The sequence below is a fragment of the Rhinopithecus bieti genome, unplaced genomic scaffold, assembly GCF_001698545.2.
Source record: "Rhinopithecus bieti isolate Rb0 unplaced genomic scaffold, ASM169854v2 scaffold_25291, whole genome shotgun sequence".
Taxonomy (NCBI): Eukaryota; Metazoa; Chordata; class Mammalia; order Primates; family Cercopithecidae; genus Rhinopithecus; species Rhinopithecus bieti.
The window spans coordinates 702,452-725,038 of NW_016811667.1; the positions used below are offsets into that span (position 1 = coordinate 702,452).

Consider the following 22,587-nt stretch of genomic DNA (forward strand, 5'->3'; position numbering starts at 1 on the left):
AAAAGAAAACTTTGTAAATTCCAAGAAGGGGCAGTCACTTTTAGTCATTTTGTAATCTTGGAGACTGTTGTCTGTGGGATGGAAGAGATGTTAGCAGAAGGCAGAGGGGCAAACTGTGCAGAAACAGCTTCAGAAATGCAGTCCCCCACCTTCTCCCCTGCTGCTTTAAGCAACAGCAGTGTGGTGGCCAACATCTCAGCAGCCCAGAGTGGTAATCCTGTTAATAATAATAGTCTTATAATGACATCACCACCACCTCAGTGACTATGTGGCTGTCATTAATTGAGCCCTTGCCACATACAAGGTTCTCTGCTGAATATATCACTATTGTTATCTCATTTTCATTCTCCCAGCAGCCCCATGAAGTAACTCTTCATTTTATCAATGAGGAGTATTAGGCTCAGAGAGATTCGGTAATATATGCAAGATTACACAGTAAGTAGCAGAACCAGGATTCAAACCTAGGTGTTTGGGGCTCCATAAACATAGGCTTTTACTCACGCTGCTATACTGCCCTGCGGATTCCTTTCCCCCTCCTGACTCTGTGTTCTTGGTTGTCCTCTTCTTGCCCAGAGGCTCTCTGGTACCGACTCCAGGCATTCAGCTTCCCCTGAGTCAGTCCTGCCTCAGTCTGCTAAGCCAGTACCTCCCAGATGGTGCCTGGAAATTTATAAATAGGGACCAGGCACAGTGGCTCATGCCTGTAATCTCAGCACTTTGGGAGGCCGAGGTGGGCGGATCACCTGAGGTCAGGAGTTCGAGACCAGTCTGGCCAACATAGTGAAACCCTGTCTTTACTAAAAATACAAAAAAAAAAATTAGCCAGTGGGTGTGGTGGCAGGCGCCTGTAATCCCAGCTACTTGGGAGGCTGAGGCAAGAGAATCACTTGAATCTGGGATGCAGAGGTTGCAGTGAGCCAAGATTGCACCATTGCACTCCACCATGGGCAACAGAGTGAGTCTCTGTCTCAAAAAAAAAAAAAAAAAGAAAGAAAGAAAGAAAGAAAAGAAAGAAAGAATATATAGTTAGGAAAACTCCCCAAGTGATTGACAGACAGGATTGAGAACCACTGGGATGGGGAAATACTAGTCTTTCCCAGCCCCTAAAAAGAGGTGAAGAAAATTGGCCAGATGCAATTTTGGGAATATGGATATAGGATGAGAATGGAGAATGCAGATTTTAAAGAATTAGCACCCCCTACTCTGAACATGCCCAAATGATGTTGGCTCACTTGGCACATTTGATGTCAAGAAGAGGGAAAATATTTTCAAATAATGGCTCAGAATTTGCAGCAGAACTAAATAACTGGTATGTTACTTCATGGTCCATGGCCTCTCCTGACTTTCCATGGCCTGTGAGGACCCGCTGGACCATGTCAGCAAGAAGGTGAGTCCAGGTGAAGCCCCAGAGACCAGCTTTTTTCCCGTGCTTTCGGATGCCTCTTCTACCACTTCAGGCTGGTGGTGGCCACTGCCACCTCTCGGTGATGTCCCTCAAGACACCACCTCTAGGCATCCCCAGGTTGTGGTGTCAAAATGGTCTGTCTCAGTGCTTCTTCCTCATTCCTAGATGAGATTGCACTAAGGCAATGATTTAAAGATGCTCATCTGCTTAGGCACAGCTGTAGTTGAGTTAAAATAATTCTCTACTGGCCTTACAGAATTTGTAAGAATAGCTTTGTTTTGCTTGATTTCAAGCAAATAATCCTATTGTGAAGATGCTTGGCCGGGATCTGTGCCTCCTGCCTCGGACTCCAGCCAGTATTGCCCAGGGGAGGGGTTGAGTTGCTCTCCTAACGAGAGCTTCCCAGGAGAGCTCCGCCTAGCAAGTGCAAAAGCCATTGACTGGCCTGCGGGATAGTTAAGAAACGTAGCAGTTACTCCCTTTCCACCTTCACAGCCCAGGAGTTTGATAGCACATGAAGATGGTGAGTCTTCTTCTAACCCTATGGTTCTCCCAAACTTTCTCCTTTAACTTATTTTTTTGCTCCACCTCATTCTCTTCTTCAGAGTTCTGTTTTTTCTCTGACTATGTCTTCTATAACTACTGTACACCCTACCCTGGTCTTTTTTTGCATTCTTTAGAACTTGATGCCACATCTGTAATCCCAGCTACTCAGAAGGTCAGGGCAGGGGGACCCCCGAGCCCAGGATTTTGAGGCTGCAGTGAGTTACTCCCTCCAGTCTGGGCGACAAAGCAAAACCCTGTCTCTTAAAAAACAAACAAACAAAAAAGAACTTGAACTTGATGGCCTTTAGCTAAAATATAGACAGCTTTGTAACGCTCTCCCCCAGGTTCCCTGGGCTTCCTGACGTCTTTGCCCTTTTGTTTGCTCTTCGCGTCCCACCCCGCCCAGACTCAGTACCCAACTCTACATCTGCGTCTTTCCCCCGACTATTATTTTTGTTCATGGGGGTCATGTATGACTATCTTTACCCTTTTATCCTGTCTCTTCCTAAGTGTGAGGGGTAAAGCCAGAGGAGGATTTAGGTTGAGCAGTGGAAGAAAGATTGTGTCAAAAATGAGCCACTAATATTTGGAAAATTGTTTTAAGTTTAAAAGCCTGAGAAATGCATAAAATTGAAATTGAATTGATACAGGCAAGTGGTTATGCAAATGATTTTTGCCCATCCTCCCATTTTAGTCAGTTATGTAGTTTTTCAGAACAACTTTCAACCAGTACTTTCTTCAGTTGTCTTTGAGATTTTTATAAATTAAAGAAAAAGAAACAGAAAAAAAAGTGATTTGGAAGCTCATTTAAAGTCACTGCGGTTGAAAAAGCAATTATGTGGCTCCTGGCAGTTGTAGGAGAGTAGCTGTCCCCAAATTGAGCTACCAAGGACAGATTGCCAAAGCCCAGAGAAGAATCATTGTGTAAACATTAGAGCCCAGCAGGACCTTCAGAGGCCTAAGTGAGTTGTTTACCCTGTGTAAATCCCATGCAGTGTTACAGCTTCCTGGAAATCACTGGCATAGGAAGGTCCGAGTGTTGCTGCCAAGGTTTGATGTCTGCTGCTTGGAGCTCTGAGGAGCACAATTAGCATGTGGTTCCACCATGAGCAGAAACCACAAGATTTCTGCACAGCTGAGCCCACTCTGGCATTGTTTTAAAGGCCCTTGGAGAAATACTGAAGGCAGAGCTTCAGGTGCTAGGTAATAGACAATTTGAGAAACATTTCATTTAACGTGTCTTAACTATGTTAAGCACCCTTGTCTCATTTGGCTGGCTCTGGTGTGGAGAAATGCAGACGTGCTCCTTACACTGTTTTCCCATTCCTTGGTATTTCTAACTGCATACCCATCTTCCCCATTGTGGACTTAGCCTCCCAGGAAAAGGCAGCAAGGAGCAGCAACTATTAATAGAAGGTGTACAGGCCAGGCGCGGTAGCTCACGCCTGTAATCCCAGCACTTTGGGAGGCTGAGGCAGGTGGATCACCTGAGGTCAGGAGTTCGAGACCAGCCTGACCAATATGGTGAAACCCTGTCTCTACTAAAAATACAAAAATTAGCTGGGCATGGTGGCAGGCGCTTGTAGTCCCAGCTACTTGGGAGGCTGCGACAGGAGAACTGCTTGAACCCAGGAGGCGGAGCTTGCAATGAGCCGAGATCGCACCACTGCACACCAGCCTGGGCGACAGAGCAAGACTCTGTCTCAAAAAAAAAAAAACCAGATGTAGCAAGAGTGACTCAGTGTTACCCATTGTCCCTGGAGACCAGCAAGAGGAAAACTAGAAATGTGAGGCAACTCAGAAAACTTGCTTAAACATCACTGAGGGCGAGGGGATGCAAAAATCGGGCAAAGGCTTCAGGGGCCGGAAACTGGCTCAGCCAACAGTGCAGTGCATGCCTTGAGTTTCAAGACAGCATCTTTCTCTACCTCTTCTATAAGAACATGGTAATAGAGTAGCCGGTCTTTCAGCTTTCCCAGGATTGGGCAGATGAAGCTGGGGTGAAAGAACGAAGTGGGCATCTCTGTCCTGGGGCTACGAGTTGGCATGGGGAAGTTTAATCTGAAAGACCTTGAATCCATTTCTACTTTGTCTTTCTCACCCTGCAGCCAAGGGCAAATCTTCTCAACCTACTTGGGCTTTAGTTTCCTTGTCTGTAAAATGAGGTATTTAGTTCCTCTTGGAGTTTTTTGCAAGGTTTAAGTGAGATGACGTTAGTAAATTACCAGCCATTGTTAGTCACTTAACAATGGGAGCTACAATTATTATTTTTATTCATAAGCTGAGGTAAAATATTCTTCCATTAGATTTACAAGACAAGCATCAAAAATTAAAATAGATTTTACATGCCCTAGAACTTGTCCTGCTTTATAGTTGTTCAGATGAATCTATATGACTTCAGTTGGTCCTGTTAAAAGTTCATGAGCTGAAATCCACATATCAGAACCTGTGGATCCTTTGAGAGAAATGAAGACTTGTTCACAGAGACTCCCCTGCTCCATTTTAACCTGGCGTGGGTAAGATTTCTCTACCGACACTGAATAAGAAACAAGTGGCTTTTTTTTTTTTTTTTTTAGAGAGAAATTCTTGCTCTGTCATGTCACCCAAGGCTGGAGTGCAATGGTACAGTCATAGCTCACTGCAGCCTCAAACTCCTAGACTCAAGCCATCTTCCCACCTCAGCATCCCAAGTAGCTAGGGCTGCAGCTGTGCGCCACCATGTGTGGCTAATTTTTAAAAATTTTTGTAGAGATGGGATCTCGCTGTGTTGCCCAGGCTGGTCTTGGATTTCTGGCCTCAAGACATCCTCCCTCCCTAGCTTCCCAAAGCATTGGGATTACAGGTGTGAACCACCAGTCCCGTCCAAGAAAGGAGCTTTAAGCACTTCATTTCTTCAGATGCCTCTGTTACCTGCATCCCCCAACTCCAACTTTCCTGCTTCTCCTTCTCCTTTTCAAAGTACATATACTGTTAAACTTCCCAAGTAGTGCTGTTTTTTTCCCCATCTTACAAGAACTATTTCTCATTTTCTTCTTCCTTTTTTTTTTTGCTTTTTTCTTTTTGAGACAGACTCTCACTCCATCACCCAGGCTGGAGTGCAGGGGCATGATCTTGGCTCACCTCAGCCTCCGCCTCTGGGGTTCAAGCAATTCTTCTGCCTCAGCCTCCCAAGTAGCTGGGACTACAGGCGCATGCCACCACGCCTGGCTAATTTTTGTATTTTTAATAGAGATGGGGTTTTACCATGTTGGGCAGGCTGATCTCGAACTCTTGACCTCAAGCGATACACCTACCTCAGCCTCCCAAAGTGCTGAGTATTTCTCATTTTCTTCTAATAAACCTTCTAGAGTTCCACGTTAGAAAACTCTAGAGAGAAACATTTTTTAAAGAGCTCAGGCTTAAAAAACAAAACAAAACAACAACAAAAAAACTCTAAATATTTAAATGCCACTCCTCTCCATCCAGTGAAAACTTTGCTTCTTACTTCATGAACCAGGTAATAGTTATAAATTAACTTTCATCTCATCATCTACTAATAAGCTGTAATTTCTCCGTGAGATGTACAGGGTTTTGAGCTAAAATGCTAGGCTACATTTTAAGCAGTGCATACATCAGCTTCTAACTAAGCTAACTTTTCATTCGGGCATTTTCATTGCAGCACTTTTTCTAATCAAGTCCCTGTAATCAAGCCTCATTTTTAGTTTTCTTTGACATCATGGCATTTTGTCAGTATAATCAGACGTTCTGTTTTAAAAGACAAAAAACTGGAAACATACAATTTTCAGAATAATCTTCCAAAAAATCTTTTCTGGATCCCACTTTATCTCCTTCCCCTGTTCTATTTTTAGAAGATAACATAAATAAGCTTACACTCTCACTTTAAAATAGTGAAAGGCTTGGCTGTGTTGGTAGGAAAAAAACCTTAAGCCCTGTTCAACCTTGATATTGATAAATTCTTAAAAGTGAGGGAAGGAAGTAGGGGAAAAGGCACTTTGGTACCTGATGCCTGTCCCTTATTTGGGGCAAGGGAGACCTGAGACAAATAAAAATGGGGAAAAGAGGGGACAAGAAGTAGTGATTGTTAGAGAGGCTGTCTGAACTAATAGCAATGTTAGTTTATTTATATTTCACAAAATATTCTGGCCTTGTCTCTTCTGAAACTTCAAATGATTTGTATAGAAACAAGGACTTGATTAACATGAAGTCACCTCCATACAGTGGATTCTTCGACTTGTCTTTGTGGGTTCATGTGCTTTGCTAAAGTTGTCATGAACTTTAGGGAAAGAGTTGGGTCTTCATTCCATGTATGTGAATTTTGAATCCAGATTAGCAAGATGTTAGAACATGGGAAAGGCTAGCTATTTCAGACTAACTCTTTTTGGAGTAATGCTTTGGAGGGATCATCATGGATGTAGTGACTAGATAGAATGCATTTTCGGGGCAGTTCCACTTTAAAAACCTGTTCCCATCGATGTGCCTGTGGTCTGATTTTTAGTTCAGAAAGTACAACCACTTCCACAAGAGGTTCAGATCTTTATACGTTCTGCAAGTTTTAGAACCCAGTGTCAAGCCTATGTAGGGATGTGTGTCATGCCTTTGGAGAGCCACCTCCCACCATAGAGACACATGTGAGTTTGATTTGTTCCGGAGTTGCAGTTTAGATACTCACTCTGAGTAGTACCTTTGCAGAGGAAGCCGTTTAACCATGGGTCTATTGTGTTCCAAGGAAACAAATCTACTCAGGGAACCAGACTGAGGTGGAATCAAAACAAATTTTGATGAGGATTTTCTTAAATTCTTCTCTTAGCTGCAGAACTTCTTTGTTAATGATGCGTATGAAAGCTTACCATATAAAACAGGTCAAAGCCGAGGCAAGGAGCTAGAAAACCCACCCTCTGGGCCTCTCCTTCCCATCCAGTAGCAGCCCGAGGCCCTGCTAAGAAGCCTTTCAAGACACTGTTGAACTTGGTGGGCTTAACCATACACTGAGCTGGCACAGCCGGGGATCCATCTCAGCCCCTGCTTCCCATTCAGCCAGACCCAGACCCTGCATTCCAGCTTTGGTTGTGTGGATCCTCTGGAGGAGGACCCTTGGCTGTTTGTCCCCATGCATTTCTTGATGTCAGGCAGCAGCCTCCGCCAGTTGTGACTGTCCTGCCTGGACTACAGGTTTGGTTGGATGTGCTCTACAAACCTTGCTCCTCTCAAACGTGCGCTGCCGTGGTGTAGCGTCCGGCGCTTCACTCTACTTCTCTCTGCTGGGATCCCTGGGGGGGCTGGATGCTTGTACCGGACTGTGGAAATGGGGAACATACAACTTGGTTCTCTTACCTTCGCCAGACTTCTCCTGACTACATTTTGTTTTGTTCAATAGATGATGATTCAGATCTGTACTCTCCCAGATACTCGTTTTCTGAAGACAGTAAGTGACTTCGAATAACCTGATTGTAGGGGAGGAAGGGAAAGTGGTGGATGAGGGAAGATAATCACGCTGTTTTCAGTTTTCGTGAGTTTTAAGTCTTTTGTCTGCACTGTTTCTCCAGCAAAATCTCCCCTTTCTGTGCCTCGCTCAAAAAGTGAGATGAGCTACATTGATGGTGAGAAGGTAGTCAAGAGGTCGGCCACGCTACCCCTCCCAGCCCGCTCTTCCTCACTGAAGTCAAGCCCAGAAAAGTAAGTGCCCACTTGTCTCTCATTCATCCAGCCTGGGCCTCGTCGGTGTTCGCTGAGACCTAGGAGCCTCCATTCTTAGGAATGTGGAATTTTGAGTCTGTCCCCTGTCACCTGTTAGCAGTGACTTCTTATTTCTTAGCCTCAATGTCCTCCTCTGTCAAATGGGGATAAAAATAGCATGGTTCCTAGTAAGGATAGTGTAAGGATAAAATGAGGTAATGCATGTAAACATTCCTGGTAGCACTTGGCTCAGAGTATGGGCTTAATTAATATTGACTATCATTATCATCACTTTTTACATTTTCACAAGAGAAATCTTAACTGCAAGATTTGTCACATGTTGTCATATTCTTTGTGCATACTGTGTCCACATATTCATAGCAATGACTATAACTTTAAAAAGAAGCCACACTTTTTAATGTCCATTTACTCATACAACGTGTGTTATTGAGACATAAGCCCTGGACCTGTTCTAGTGACGACATTGATAAATCTCTTAAAATGCCTGCACCAAACAACACCGTTTTCTTTTTCTTGAGTTTTTTTTTTTTTTTTTTTGAGACGGAGTTTTGCTCTGTCGCCCAGGCTGGAGTACAGTGGTACAATCTCGGCTCACTGCAACCTCCGCCTCCTGGGTTCAAGCAGTTCTCATGCCTCAGGCTCCCAAGTAGCTAGGACTACAGGTGTGCACCACCACTTGTGGTTAATGTTTGTGTTTTTTTAGTAGAGACAGGGTTTCACCATGTTGGCTAGGCTGGTCCCAAACACCTGACTTGAGTTCTTATCTCTAAAAATGCCCTCTGAAGCAACCTTCTCATGCTATTTGGACAGGTGTTCCATGCATCTTCCAGCACCAACTTACACCACTTCTCAACTCACAAAAGGCTCTGGCCAAACAAAATTATTTACTTCTTCCTTAAATACACATCCAATTTCATACCTCTGTACCTTTTCCAGTCCCACAGACAAATTAATGGCTGTTTTAAAAGCACCACACAAACTTAAGTGGCATCTACCTGAGGAGTTTGATAATTAATTCGAAAAGAAAGCTGGGTATACCTGCAAATCCCTTATAGGTGCCTTCATCCAGAACCCACTGGGTGTATTCTCTGCAGATATATTATGGAAGGATATAGGTATATATAAATCATTATCTGCCTTCAAGAAGTTTACAGCCTTGCATGAAAAACTTAATATAATCACAGAGCAAAGTGCAGTAATGCACAAATAAAAAATGTGCAAAATAGAGCTTATAGTAACCAAAACAGTTTGGTACTAGCATAAAAGCAGATATGTAGACCAATGGAACAGAATAGAGAACCCAGGAACAAATCCACACACCTATTGTGAACTCATTTTCCACAAAGGTGCCAAGAACACACACTGGAGGAAAGACAGTCCTTTCAGTACATGGTGCTGGGAAAACTGGCTATGCAGAAGACTGAAGCTAGACCCCCATCTCTCACCATATACCAAAATCAGTTACTGACTTGAATCTAAGGTCTCAAACTATGAAACTACTATAAGAAAACATTGGGGAAAATCTCCAGGACATTGGTCTGGGCAAAAATCTCTTGAGTAATATTTCACAAGCACAGGCAACCAAAGCAAAAATGGACAGATGGGATCACATCAAGTTAAAAAGCATTTGTACAGCCAAGGATACAATCAACAACGTGAAGACGTAACCCAGTTACCTCTTCCCTATTCCAGTGTGGAACAGGGAAGAATGCAATTATGGTAGCAGCTAACATTTATTGTGTGGTTACCATGGGCCTGGTACTCTGCTCAGTGATTTACATGCTCTGTCTCATGTAAAATGTTTAGTCCTTACAACAACCCCATTCTTCAGATGAGGAAACTGAGATACCAAGAGGTGAAATACTTGTCTAAGATCACCTCGCTAGCAAGGGGTGTGGCAGGATTTGAACCACAGTCAACTGGCTCCAGGACCTGTGTTCTCTCTCACTGCATTAGTGTGAGTGGGAAGTACAGACATGTCTGTGGAATGAAAAGCCCATGAGAGTGAAGCAAGGTGAAAGATTTTTCCAGAGCCAGCTTTGATGCTGCTGCCACCTCCTTTCCTGTTGCTTTCTCCTCTCCCCTTCCTGGTGCCTGGTTTTGAGCACAGGACATCTCAAACGTTTTGTGAAGCAAACACCAAAGTTTAACTGGTTGTTTTGAGAAGCAAACCAGCACAACTAAATTGTTCACCCTGACTCCGATTTTATGCTTTGGATATAAAGTTCTTTGATTACACTGCAGCCATCCAAAGTCAGACTGTGTCAGAAGCTAATGCCAGTTGTCATGAAAATACCTCTAATAGAATTTTCTTCTACAGAAATGACTGGGAACCCCCAGATAAGAAAGTAGATACAAGAAAATACCGTGCAGAGCCCAAAAGCATTTACGAATATCAGCCGGGCAAGTCTTCCGTTTTGACCAACGAAAAGATGGTAATGTGCATATTAAAGTTCTTTTGTCTCACCTTGCCCATGTTCTTTAATCAGAATGCATTGTGCAGTTGGATTACATTCTTTCCCCTTTGAAATAGACTTGCTTTATTTTGAAGACAATGACAAAATGAAGTACTTTTACCATTTTCATTTTTGCAGGTGTTCATAAAACAAGTCCCGCGAGTCTGCCCTTAAAAAATCCTCTTATTGTGGCTCTGTTGCTCTTTTTGTGCATGGTTTTAACTAATATTAATCTTTCTACTAACATAAAGGTTGATTTTGCTGCTGTCTTTTTTTAAATGTCGAAGTGTTCATTTATCAGACTTGTCATTAAGTGGACTGAAGTCCAGTTTTTTTTAAGTGACTCTGAACAGGCATAAATTTTGTACAAGTTGCTAGAACATCATTAAAAGCTACATAACTAATAGGATGTTGTGACTTGGAAAAAAGGCCCCAGGCTGTTAGAATCTATCTTTTAGGTCTTCCTTTTTTGACAAGTGCAATATTGAGAACTAATTTCATGTTCGACCTGGTTTATGATTCCCTATAACAGTTCACATCTCTAAGCAATTATGGGTGGGGGAAATGGTATATATGCATATAGCAGACCACCCTGGAAAAGCGGCCTCTTCTGTGAAACAGGAAGAATTCTTACACATTCAGTAGTTTCATACCTGCCAATCATGCGTCCTTTTATTCACCCTTCATTAGGAAAAGCTGGTTTGGAATTGTGATCCTAGTTAAGGGGTTCTCCAAAGCTTCATAAACATTGCAGTCCTCCAGCGGGACAGCAGGATGGAATTATTATGCTGGGGGTTGGTTTTTATTAAAATATGGTCACCACAATGTGTACAGAATAAGCAGGCCTCTGAAATGCAGACTCAAATTGTGTTCCCTTTGCCTCTTCGGCTCTACATGTTTTGAAAGAAGAATCGATTTGACTTCTACTGAGATAAAAATGTGATATCTCTAAAAGCACTAAACGATAAGTCATTTTAATTAGGAAAAAAGCTCAACAGGTCACAGAAATACTTAGAGTTGTCATTCTTCAGCGTACACTACGCACCACAGTTATTTCAAGCAGAAAGTTCGGAGAGGAGCACAGAATTTTGCCTTCTCCCCACCTCTGCCCTTCTTTGGAGGTTGTCTGCTGTTAGAAGATACCGTACGTAAGAAACATGGAAGGTAACCTTGCACCCAGGTGCCCCTGCAAAGAAAGTCATGCTCCTTGGGTTTATTTCCAACATTAATAATAAGTCTGGGACCCATCGTTACATATGAATACATTTAAATGATTTCAGGGACTCTGTAGACCTTTGGGTGTTTTTGTTTTGGCAGCATCACCGTTTATAGATTTTCATGGCTCTTACCGAAGGCTCCCTTTTCTCAATTTCTCCTTTGTTTCCAGCTCCTTTCCCTAGTTCTTAGTCATTTAACCACTACTCAGAACTAGGAAAACACCATAGTTTTGTTTTCTCATTGATACCGCAGTAGTTTATGAGAATCTTCCATACCACAGTTCTTGGGATCATTTACGTTGTTTTTACAAACCCTGAAAAGTAACACATAGTGCCCCACGGGGCCCTCTTGGAGAATGGTGGTGAGCATGCACATGGATTGCAAAGCTCCTCTGTGTAGTACCAAGCCCTAGGCCAAGCCACCAATGGGGCTTGAACACCAAAGGCAGGCCAGGGAGGAGTAGGAATGTCCAATAGTTTCACCCAATTTAGCTCTGTTCCTCCAAAGAGAAGTTTTAGTTGAATCTTAATCTTTTGACAGTCTGCCCTTCACAGTAGTTGAATTCATCCTTTATGTTTGATTTTGTTTCCTGCTATTTTTATCACATGGAGAGAAAAGGTGAAGTGTGAGTTTCAGCATGCGAGTCTTGGCTTTTGGTATCTAGTATCTGGTTTGCCAGAATTAGAGCATACACCCCCCACACCCCCAAAACACACACTTGCATTGTTAACTGTGGGTAAGTATACTCACTAGTGACAGATGTAGAATCTAAGTCTGCTCTCAGATATGCACTACCTCATTTTGGGAGAAAAATTGCTTTTTCCATTTGAGGTACTGATGTCTGCTTAACTCTGGCAATTTAAATTGTGACTTCATAGGCACATCTATGCATGGTTAGCAGGAGAGGTTGCCCTAGAGCTCACCTTGCCCCTGGAGCATACTCAAATCATTCCAGAAAGATGGAAGAAACACTGTACTGCCTTCAAAACCCCCTGCAGAAGACTTACAACCTTGATGACCTAGTCATCGATTTGAAAGACTCATATGAAGATCTTTTTTTTTTTTTTTTTGAGATAGGGTCTCACTCTATCACCCAGGCTGGAGTGCAGTGATGTGATCATGGCTCACTGAAGTCTTGACCTCCCAGGCTCAGGCAATCCTCTCAGTCTCAGCCTCCCAAGCAGCCGGGGCTACAGGCATGCACCACCATTCCCAGCTAATTTCTTTCTTTGTTTTTTTGAGACGGAGTCTCGCCCTGTTGCCCGGGTTGGAGTGCAGTGGTGCAATCTCAGCTCACTGCAATCTCTGCATCCCAGGTTCATGCAATTCTCCTGCCTTAGCCTCCCGAGTAGATGGGATTACAGGCATGCATCACCACACCCGGCTAATTTTTGTATTTTTTAGTAGAGATGGGGTTTCACCATGTTGGCCAGGCTGGTCTTAAACTCCTGGCCTCAAATGATCCGCCCACCTCTGCCTCCCAAAATGTGGGATTACAGCCGTGAGCCACCGTGCCTGGCCCCAGCTAATTTTTTTTTTTTTTTTTTTTTTTTTGTAGAGATGGGGTCTCACCATGTTGTCCAGGTTGGTCTCAAACTCCTCGGCTCAAGCAATCTACCCCTCTTGGCCTCCCAAAATGCTGGGACTATAGACTTGAGCCACCAAACCTGGCACATATGAGGGTCTTTATCTCTGCTTGGTCCCGTCGTATCATAGTAGGATACTTTTTTCTCTTCTAGCCTTGGAATTGGAGATCTATTGGTCAGTCCTTGCTTTGTCAAAAATGACCTTTTTCAGGACTCACTCTTTCATACCTTCCTCTAAGTCTCTTACAGAAGTTCAGCTCAGTTAAATACATACATATATATGTGTGTGTGTGTGTGTGTGTGTGTGTGTGTGTGTGTGTGTGTGTGTATGTATAGTAGGACGGACAGATATTAAAAGAGTGATTACAGACACAGTATACATTTGGAAGTGTAAAACAAGGGGATTTATGCAGCTTGGTTTCTTCCCAGTTCACCCTCACTTTGAGTTCCTTCCCTGACTTTTAAGCATGGTCATTTAGCCCTGCTTTAGCTTGGTGTCATTGCAAACTTAGTGGGCCTGCCCCCCTGTCATGTAGAATATGAAAAGGGGAATGTGGTATAGTGTAAAGAACACTGGACTAGGAATTGGAAGATCGGGTGGGTCAAATGTGATAATATGGGTACAGTAACTATGAATATTAATAAAGTGCTACCCAGACATACCACATTCAGGTGATTTATTTAATTGGAATTTGAAGCTGGTCTCTGGCTTCTATTCAAGAAGCAAAACTGTCTTTGAGGAGAAGCTGGCAATTTTCTGGTGAGTTACCTGCCCTTTTCCAAGGATTTTTTTTTTTGACCTGGGAGAACAGCCTGTGGTACTAAGGAACTTCCCCAGGCGTTATGGAATTTTCCCTCTCTGCCAGGCCAGAGTTCCTGCTCTGTGTCCAGAAGGATGTTTTTCTATTGGTCTGTTCCATAACAGGATCCACAGCTGAGTTATACTTGGCAGAATCAAATGCAGATGTGAGGGCTGTGTGGTATCACCTTTTCAGCTTTATCTCCGGGCAGCTCAAAGGACTGAGGCTGGTTGCTCTCACCCATCGCTGTTTGACATAACCTCCTGATTCTATTATTGGCACAGCATTAACCTCCCCAGTAAAACAATCTGCAGACAACCTTTGGGAATAAAATGAGTTAATTACTTTGGGATCATGAGTACCAAAACTTTCAGGCAGTTTCCTGAAAGAGCTGGTACATTTTATTTAAGAAAAGAGAAAAAAAGCCTAACCATCCCCAGAGGGCAGTTTATAGTCTTTGTAAAAATAACAAACATGAAATAGATTTCATGAAACCCCATCATATGAGGATCTAGAAAGTCCCAGTGTCTAAATTGCCACTCCTGAAGAGTTGTGTTTTTGTACGTATCATGCCTCCTTTCGCTGAATTGAATAAATATAGAATCCATTTACTACAGTGAGGGCAAGCCTTCTCCTTCAGGATTTAAACCCTAAGTCCCTAAAGACAACTGGAGGAGGTTTTATCTGCATGCAGGAGGACAGACCTTGTGTTTCAGTATGTATTTCCCTCCGATTTCAACCTAGCTTGATTTCAGTTAAAGGAAGGTTCCCTGCCGTATTTCCGTATTGTCCTCTACCTGTAGCAAAAGTGAAAGTAATGCTAAAGATTCTTTTAAAGATCTTAGAAAAAGGGATTGGTAAAGGTCATTAAGAAAGTTAGCAGCCATTTCTACAAGCTGCAAAGGGGATGTTAACTATGTTGTGAGAAAAGTATAGTCAAGAAGAGCTGGTTTGTGAAGCACTAGCATTAAAGACCTGCACACCAGACATGGCAACCCCCTCCCTCAGATGTTATAGCCCAGAAGTAGTGAAGTTTGTTGTGCAGTGTTTTCCATCTCAGTGGAAAGTATATGCATTTTATATTTCAGGTTATTGTAGAAAATCACCCCAGCTCTCTTTTCGTGATTACCAAACGTTTTTGAAACATATATACATATTTAATTAGTCATGAACCTCAAACACTTTTGCCTGACGTAAACATTTCTCCAATTTATTAAGGGGAAAACCTGATTTGCTTTGCACGCATTCATTTTCCAAAGAGTTTTTTCAAGAAACACGTGTTACTCCATGAAATAGGTGCCAGAACTTTATTTGGTTAAATATTATATCCCATGGAATCAAATTATCAGTCTATTGATACCTCATAGTGTTATATAAAATGAGAAATCTAACTTATTTTTGTCACATAACTCAGAAGTTTTTTCCCCTTTGTTCTGTTATCTGTCTTGTCTAGCTTTTCTTTCACTTTATTTTTTCCCAATTCTTTAACATTTATTTGTTAAAATACGAAGTATATTCTGTCTGTATTCATCCGCCATGGATGCTTGTTTAAAATGTTTTTTTCACTGTGTCCTCTGTCTTTACTTATATCATTTTTCACTTTCACTTTACTATGTACGGGACATGGTTTCCTACCTACTCGTGTGCCATTAAAGATGCAGTATTAACCAATTGGCTTTTATAAAGTGTCAATATTTGCGTTTATTTTGAAAACCTTAAGGCGGCTTAGCAAATAAGTACTAAAGTTGTACTAGCCCATAAAAATCTGCTCTACTCAACTGGCATAGATGGCTAAATGTTTGGTGTGCTCACCAGGTAATTTGCTCATAACTAATAGTTCTTTGTAAAGGGCTTTCTTTTCTTTGACATTACTGAAAATTATTGCAGAATGCTGTTATGCCCAGATTCAGACTTGTTGTGTAGGCAGCAGTGTGGTGTAGAGTTGTCCATCTGTAGTCCATTTTCTTCTGCCTTAGGGCTGAGAATGATTCACTCACTGTTCCCTGCCTCAATTTCCCTGTTTTTATAAACCCATCCTCTCCCTCCTGTTTTTGCTGTTGTCAGTAAAAACAGATGATTGCTGCTGTTGAATGCAGCTGCTGTATATACCTGGAAACCACTGCATCTCTACTGGCCTGTTCCTATGTAATCTTTGCATAATGTTATCCTTCTCTTTCTTCCATTTCCCTATCACCAACCCCTATAGAGTCGGGATATAAGCCCAGAAGAGATAGATTTAAAGAATGAACCTTGGTATAAATTCTTTTCGGAATTGGAGTTTGGGAAACCGGTAAGTTTAATAGCTTCAGTGGTTATACACCTTTTAAACTAATGCTGTGGATGCATTGTTGCTGCTAAAGAATGTTTGTAAGGAATTCAGAAAGTAGGGAGCAGTCATGTTAGTTGTCCGTAGTGGGATTGTCTCTTCTCATTACAACCTCTAAGCTTTCCTTTGCCTTACTTCACTGAGAAAGGATAGTGAGCTCTGGAAGTATATCTTGCTGGAATATCCCAGAGAAACACAAATAATCATTGCTTGTCTTAGACCTCCCCCCACTAACAAGTATCACATGCCTTGTGGATGGCATTATTTCAGCCATTGGTTCACTTCCTTGACCAAAGTCTTTGTGACCTGTGAAAGACAAGCTGAAAATGCATTACACACTGAGAAGACCAGCATTGTCTCTGCTTCAAATAGCATTTTTAAAAGCATATGTAAATGAAGTCCCAGAACAGGCCAACAAGGACCTCTTTATGCAGATGTGACCCACAAATGCAACCCCATTATAGGTGACTTTTAGGGGATGATTTCTATTTCCCAAAGTTTGAAATGGGAGTAAGGAATTTGAGCATATTTAGTATTCAGCCTACTCTTGCCCCATGATATCTCTGAATTGGCTCTGGTACAAATTGACTTTTGGCACTTAAAGGAGGATTTTCTTAGCCTTGAACCCAAAGGAATATAAAATAGAAGGGAGAATTGAGCTCATCCTTCCTCTAGAGATAACTGGAAACTGACTTTAAAACTTTAGTTACTTTAAAGTCTTAATTATTATAGCTGCAAAAAGAATTTACAGGTAGAGGAGTTAAGTGTATAAACACATTTTATTCAATGATTGTATGAGACTTTAAGCATTGGATCCAGCTTTTGAGTTTCTATGGTCTGAATGACAGTTTTATTTGCAGACAGGAATGAATTTTATAGTTCAGTAAAATGTCTTAAGATTTTTTATTAAAACAAAGACAAAGAGAAATTAAGCTGGTGCTTAGGAATTGCTCTTTGATTTGGCGGTGCTGAGCTTTGAAAGTTCAGGCATCTTCTGAGTTAAGAGCACCAGACTTGCAAACAGTCTGCTTGTTCCTCTCTTCTGGTCCCTCCTAGACACTGTCTCTCGATAGCAGCTGAGCTGTCCTGGATGAACAGCGCCACCTAGTGACCAGTGGAGAGGGACGCATCTGACCCAAAGTCTGCACCCTCCTCCCCTTCCCAAAGCATTGGTGCATACCTCATTTCTTCTCCTTTCTCTCCTTTTTCTCCCCCCTCTGCTGTTCACCATTCAGACATCAGTTAAGTCTACCTCAGGAAGTCTTTTCCACGTGCAATATTTAACAGTATCCTAACCCTTTCTCTTTTCTTCTTTTTCTTAAAACCTGGTCAATTATGTCACCAAGAAAAGCTTTTGCTGTGTGTAGTTGTCTCCCCACCCCCAAAACAGACCATGACTGGCATATGAAACAATAATGCCACACTTTAATCAAGGAAAGCAAAAGCTATTAAATTATATTTCATAGAGTCCATGCCATTGATTTTTGAAGTCTGTGTCAGAATCCACAAATTTCTGCCTATCTCCTCTGCCAAACAACTAAATCGGTTTTGTCTAAAATATTAGCTTTCAGGAAAAATGGTGGAACATTTTTCCTAATTAGTTGTGAATGTTTTACTAAATCTATCATTACAAATAATTTTTGAGGATAATATATAGTATTTTGATGCCAGCATACATTAAATAGTCTCCATGCACAGCTTGGTAAATTAACAGTATTGCTGCCAAACACTTCACTCCGGGTACCACACATCTAACTTCAAACAAATGTTGAGAACACAGTCCAGTTTTATCCTGAGGCCTTCCTCTAGCTTGTATCCCTACCCCATTGCTCTAACTGCCTCTTAATTATTTAAAGACTCAGAGATGCTTTTTCAAAATAGCATTTTCTCTGAAGCCACATGCATTCTTTGCACAGGCCTCACAGTTCTTCTAATGAGACTGTTCCTTTTTGTATAGGTCTTACTTTAAAAGGTAATACTTGTGAAGACTTGCCAAATTCACTAAATCAGTGCCCATATCCTGAGGAATAGCCCTGAAATGAACAGCTCCTTATGGTCTGAGGCATCCTAATGGTGGGCTTATGACCTAGTTGAACCAACAGGGTTTGGGAGGAAGGTGTGGTAAGGAAAATTTTTTTCTTCACTTCCTACTCAGACCACTCTGCCACAGAAGAATAAGAGACATAAATAAAGTGGCATAAACCATGGAAGTTATTTTGGAAAGTTTTTCAGCCATTCAGAAGCAGAATCAAAACTACCAGATCATGGGAATTAGCATTTCTACTTTTTTTTTTGTCACACCAACTGGGAACCACTTTCCCCGGGTAAAGCCTGTCAGAACTTCGACACTAGACGTTTACCCTGAACTCCTTGCTTCCTCCACCCCTTCGCTTAAGCCACCCAAAACGAACTGAAATTTCAGCAGGATTCTGACTAAAAAGATACCGTTTTAGCGTCAACAAGTTGTTAGAATAGCAAATAGTTCAAGACTCCAGGGACCATTTTTGGATGGATTATTTAAAACCAGTTTAATTTGTAAACACTGTCCTGTTTATTGCAGTAAAGAAAGAAATGATCATAAGCCATTAGACTTTAAAAAGTCTGCTTCTGCAGGTGAACAGTCCAAGTGTATCAGGTGCTTAAAGATGAATGGTAATTGCTAATATCACTTACTTGACGAAATGCAGAATATACATGTGCAGAGATGACATTACTGACCTGTTGCTGTCAGTGGTGAACACACCTTGGAATCAGATTACTTCTCATTTGCAGATTGATTACAAAGAGCCTGGGAATCAGCTTTTTCTTCTGAGTTGTTTTCCTCTAATTTCTATAGAAATTGACATTATTTCTATATGTAAGAGCAAGTCAAAATTTCACAATGTGAACCAATTTTTGAATGCTTCCATAGAGTTGGCTTTAATGAAATTTGCATAAAATTTTAGGAGCTGTTAGTGATCTCCTATTTCTTATACCCCTAGAGGTCATTATGTAAGAAAACTCAAGTCTAAATAGGTAGAACAAGTGGAAGAGAGGATCCACAGTTAAAAGTCACCTGTAACCTCTAAATGTTCCACCCTCTGGACTCCTCCCTCATTAAACTTACAACAATCTTTTGGCAAATTTCTGTCTTAGGAGTGCAGCTCTAAATCTGACTTGAAGAGTTAAAAGACAAAACAAAAATAACCTTATAGTCCCCTCTTTAAATTCTGGGTTTAAACTCTGTTCTCTAAGGCGGGGATGAAAAGTATGTCTCCACCACTATCAAGGTCTAGTTAAACTGTAAAAGGAGATTTTAAAACTACTGGTATGAAATTGCCTAGTGCACTATTTAACACCCATTTTATACGTGGATTTCGTTGCTACAAACCACAGAAAGTACATTTGGTTCAGTCCATTGATCAATCCAGTGAGCATAGATTCACACACGTGTTAATACACAATGAATTTTACAGCAGAAGACTGCCTCAAAAATGTAGAATCTTCAGTGTCAATCTCAGTTTGAAAAGAACAATGAGGAATTTAAAAGTTTCTATTTTTGTTCAAATGTGTGTTAATCCTTTTTTTCCCCCCCTTTTCTTTTTTTAAGTTTTCAATATTTAGAATCCAATGATGATTTGCTCTTGAAACGTAGACATAGAAACAGACTTCCTAGGTAACGGTCCCAGTTCCCAAGTCCTCACGCTTCTGCTCCAGCAGGCAGCCTTTTGTCCGTAGGCAGCACCCACTCCCCTTACTTTTGAGTTCACCTTTCTGTGTTGATACAGTCCTCCTAGTGTGCCCCTCCTTGTTTGAGCCAGTCTCCATGTTTGTCTTTATGTCTTTATGCTCATTTCTTCATTTCCTCCTCTGCTTCCCGTCAGCCTCCCAAAAAGATATGGGATTATACTCCTGGAGACTGCTCTATCCTTCCTAGAGAGGATAGAAAGGTAATTCCGCTGTGCCTCCTCCGTTGGATTGTGTGTGCTCTCTAGCCTTGGTTAGTGTGAGTGTGTTATGGGTTTGTTTTTTTGTTTTTGTTTTGTTTTTTTCTTAAATCACTTTTAAAAAATTTGATGCTTTTGTTTTTTGTTTTTTTGTTTTTTTTTTGGTTTGGTAATAAAACTATTTAACAAATTCTCTAAGACATATACTAATGTTTAGAGGTTTTTAAAGCAATTACGTATTCTTCTGACATATAGTATTTGTCACCATCACCACACTCTGAAAAAAGAGAAAATAGACATTTCCTTAAAGGTAGGTTTTTATAGTTCTCTTTAGCAAGTAGAATGGCTTTCTGAAGCTCTGATGACCTCAGGATTTCTGTTTTATATGCCTAATGTTACATTCTCTGTTTTCATGTCTTCAACTAATTTCCAGTGAGCTCTTGTGTTTTAGTCATGCTATCTTGGCCATATGAAAGTATAACACTAAGAAAAAAATTCATTTTTTCTAACTTAACCTTCCATTCTTTCTCCCTTTCGTCTAAACTAAAACCTTCTTTCCCATCTTTTCTTTCTTGAACCAGACTAATCTAGACAAAGATCTCAGCCTCTGCCAGACAGAGTTAGAGGCAGATTTAGAAAAAATGGAGACGCTTAATAAAGCACCCAGTGCAAACGTGCCACAGGTATTTCCTAGTTTTTCTCATGCCATCAGTTCCTTTTCAAGCTGTGCTTTGTTTTCTTCTTTGTTCTATGGTTGTTGATTAGTTGAGGTGACAGACGGTGATGCTGGCTATTTTAGGCTGCATGGCTTTCTGACTCCTGTTTTAGACTCCTTCCCCCCCCCAACCCAGTTCATTTTTGCTTGGTTTTCTTTTGAGCTTGGCATCTTCCTTAAAGGGGATTCTTCAAATATATGCAGAGAGGCTGCTAAACTACTCTCCCACCTTATTCTCTTCCTCTGCTTTCCAGGGGCGACCTTTCAAGTTCCCTTCCTTTGCCTCTGTCTGCCTTCTCTGAATTTTCAGGGAGCCATTTTTGGCAGTTTCCTTGTCTTTTTTGCAGCCCTGGGAGATACCAACCTCAGAGATCAGTTTCAAAAACTCAGCAGCAGTGCTTTGGGTGCCCTTTCTGTGCATGGCGCTGTCAGGGTAGTAGTGTTTGTCATTTTAAAGGTCGGAAAGTTCTCAATCAAAAATGCACTCAGAGTCAGATGGCCTGGACACACAAAAAAAGTGTTTGAAACTGAGCCTGCATTGATATTTTAAAGGGAGCTATGTCAAAATGTGGTTTATTAAAGGGTATATGAGACAGAGTAAGAGAGAGAGAGAAAGACACCGTGGCAAGTAGGTTTCCAAACAGGAAAAAACCAAATGTTCATAGAATTGCCTGGAGGGCTCCCTGACAAAACGAAAGAGACTCTTAAAAGGAAAAGATATCTTTAGAGAAGATACAAAAGAAGGCTGGGCGCGGTGGCTTCGCCTGTAATGCCAGCAATTTGAGAGGCCGAGACAAGTGGATCACTTGAAGTCAGGAGTTCGAGCGGAGCCTGGCCAACATGATGAAACCCTGCCTCTACTAAAAATACAAAAATTAGCCAGGCATGGTGGCGGGCCCCTGTATTCCCAGCTATTTGGGAGGCTGAGGCAGGAGAATCGCTTGAATTCAGGAGGCAGAGGTTGCAGTGAGCTGAGATCACATCTCTGCACTCCAGCCTGGGTGACAAAGCAAGACTCCGTCTCAAAAAGAAAAAAGAAAAAAAAAAAAAGATACAGAAGGAATATGGAGCTGAGGAGGCCAGGAAGGTCCACAAACCATGACAGGAAAAGTGGAAACTGCTGATGGACCCATGCCACACTTAAGCAGAACGGAGACGAGGGGAGTCAGATCTCCAGCCCCAGTGACTTGGGCGCAAAAGAAGTCATGAGGGCAGCAGAGACTCAAACCAGGGAAGGGGTGAAGAGACCGGGGATTTGGCCAAGGGGTCTGGGATAAGAGAGTCAGGAGCCAAGGAGCTGCAGGTTGCTCGAGGGTGTTAGGAATTGGGAATCCAGAGACAGCAGAGCATGAGGAGGCGGAGCAGGGCCAGGGGTTAGGCTCACACTCTCCCTCAGCACTTGAAGGAGCCACCAGAGGCACTGCACACATGGGTGAGGCAGACAGGTGATGGGTGGGGCAGGCGGCGGGGGAGGGTTAGGGGCTGAGTTTCCAGTTAGGGTGAAGGGACCAGATTAGCCACTGTGGAACTGAAGGTCCCAGGTGAGAAGAGATCACAACTAGTCCTGGAGTGAGAATGGTGACTGTGGCTGTGGTGAGAGCCCATGCTGGGTGTGCCAGCGTGCAGTGAGGAGGGCAGATGCAAGCCAGGTCACTGAGGATGTTGCAGTGGGACAGTGTAACTGGTGTGAAGAGCAAAGAATTGAGGGATGGGATTCAGACGAAGACAACCTTAGGGTTTTGGCCAGGCAGCTGGAAGAATGAGGATGTGAGCACGTCACAGAGGAAAGCCGAGAAGAAGGTCAGGGCAGAGGCAAGGTGAGGGAGTTGGCTTTAGGTAATTGACCTTTGAGGTGTTGGTTGGGTGTCATATAGGGAATATCTGGTAGGCAGTTGGAACTTTAAGACTGGGGTTC

General features: G+C 42.1%; 1 protein-coding gene across 50 annotated transcripts in view; it reads left to right on the plus strand.

The window, feature by feature from the left end:
- Window positions 1–22,587, plus strand: part of SORBS1 (sorbin and SH3 domain containing 1) — a 259,100-nt gene that overhangs the window by 173,079 nt on the left and 63,434 nt on the right. For 32 of the 50 annotated variants that reach the window (XM_017894526.1, XM_017894534.1, XM_017894551.1 and 29 more), the window contains 6 exons: window positions 7,326–7,373; window positions 7,495–7,624; window positions 9,966–10,080; window positions 15,912–15,995; window positions 19,895–19,960; window positions 20,539–20,640. In XM_017894526.1, the coding sequence (XP_017750015.1) occupies window positions 7,326–7,373; window positions 7,495–7,624; window positions 9,966–10,080; window positions 15,912–15,995; window positions 19,895–19,960; window positions 20,539–20,640 (545 nt within the window). The remainder of the gene's footprint in view (window positions 1–7,325; window positions 7,374–7,494; window positions 7,625–9,965; window positions 10,081–15,911; window positions 15,996–19,894; window positions 19,961–20,538; window positions 20,641–22,587) is intronic. The other 18 variants (XM_017894546.1, XM_017894561.1, XM_017894547.1 and 15 more) reach the window with 4 other exon arrangements.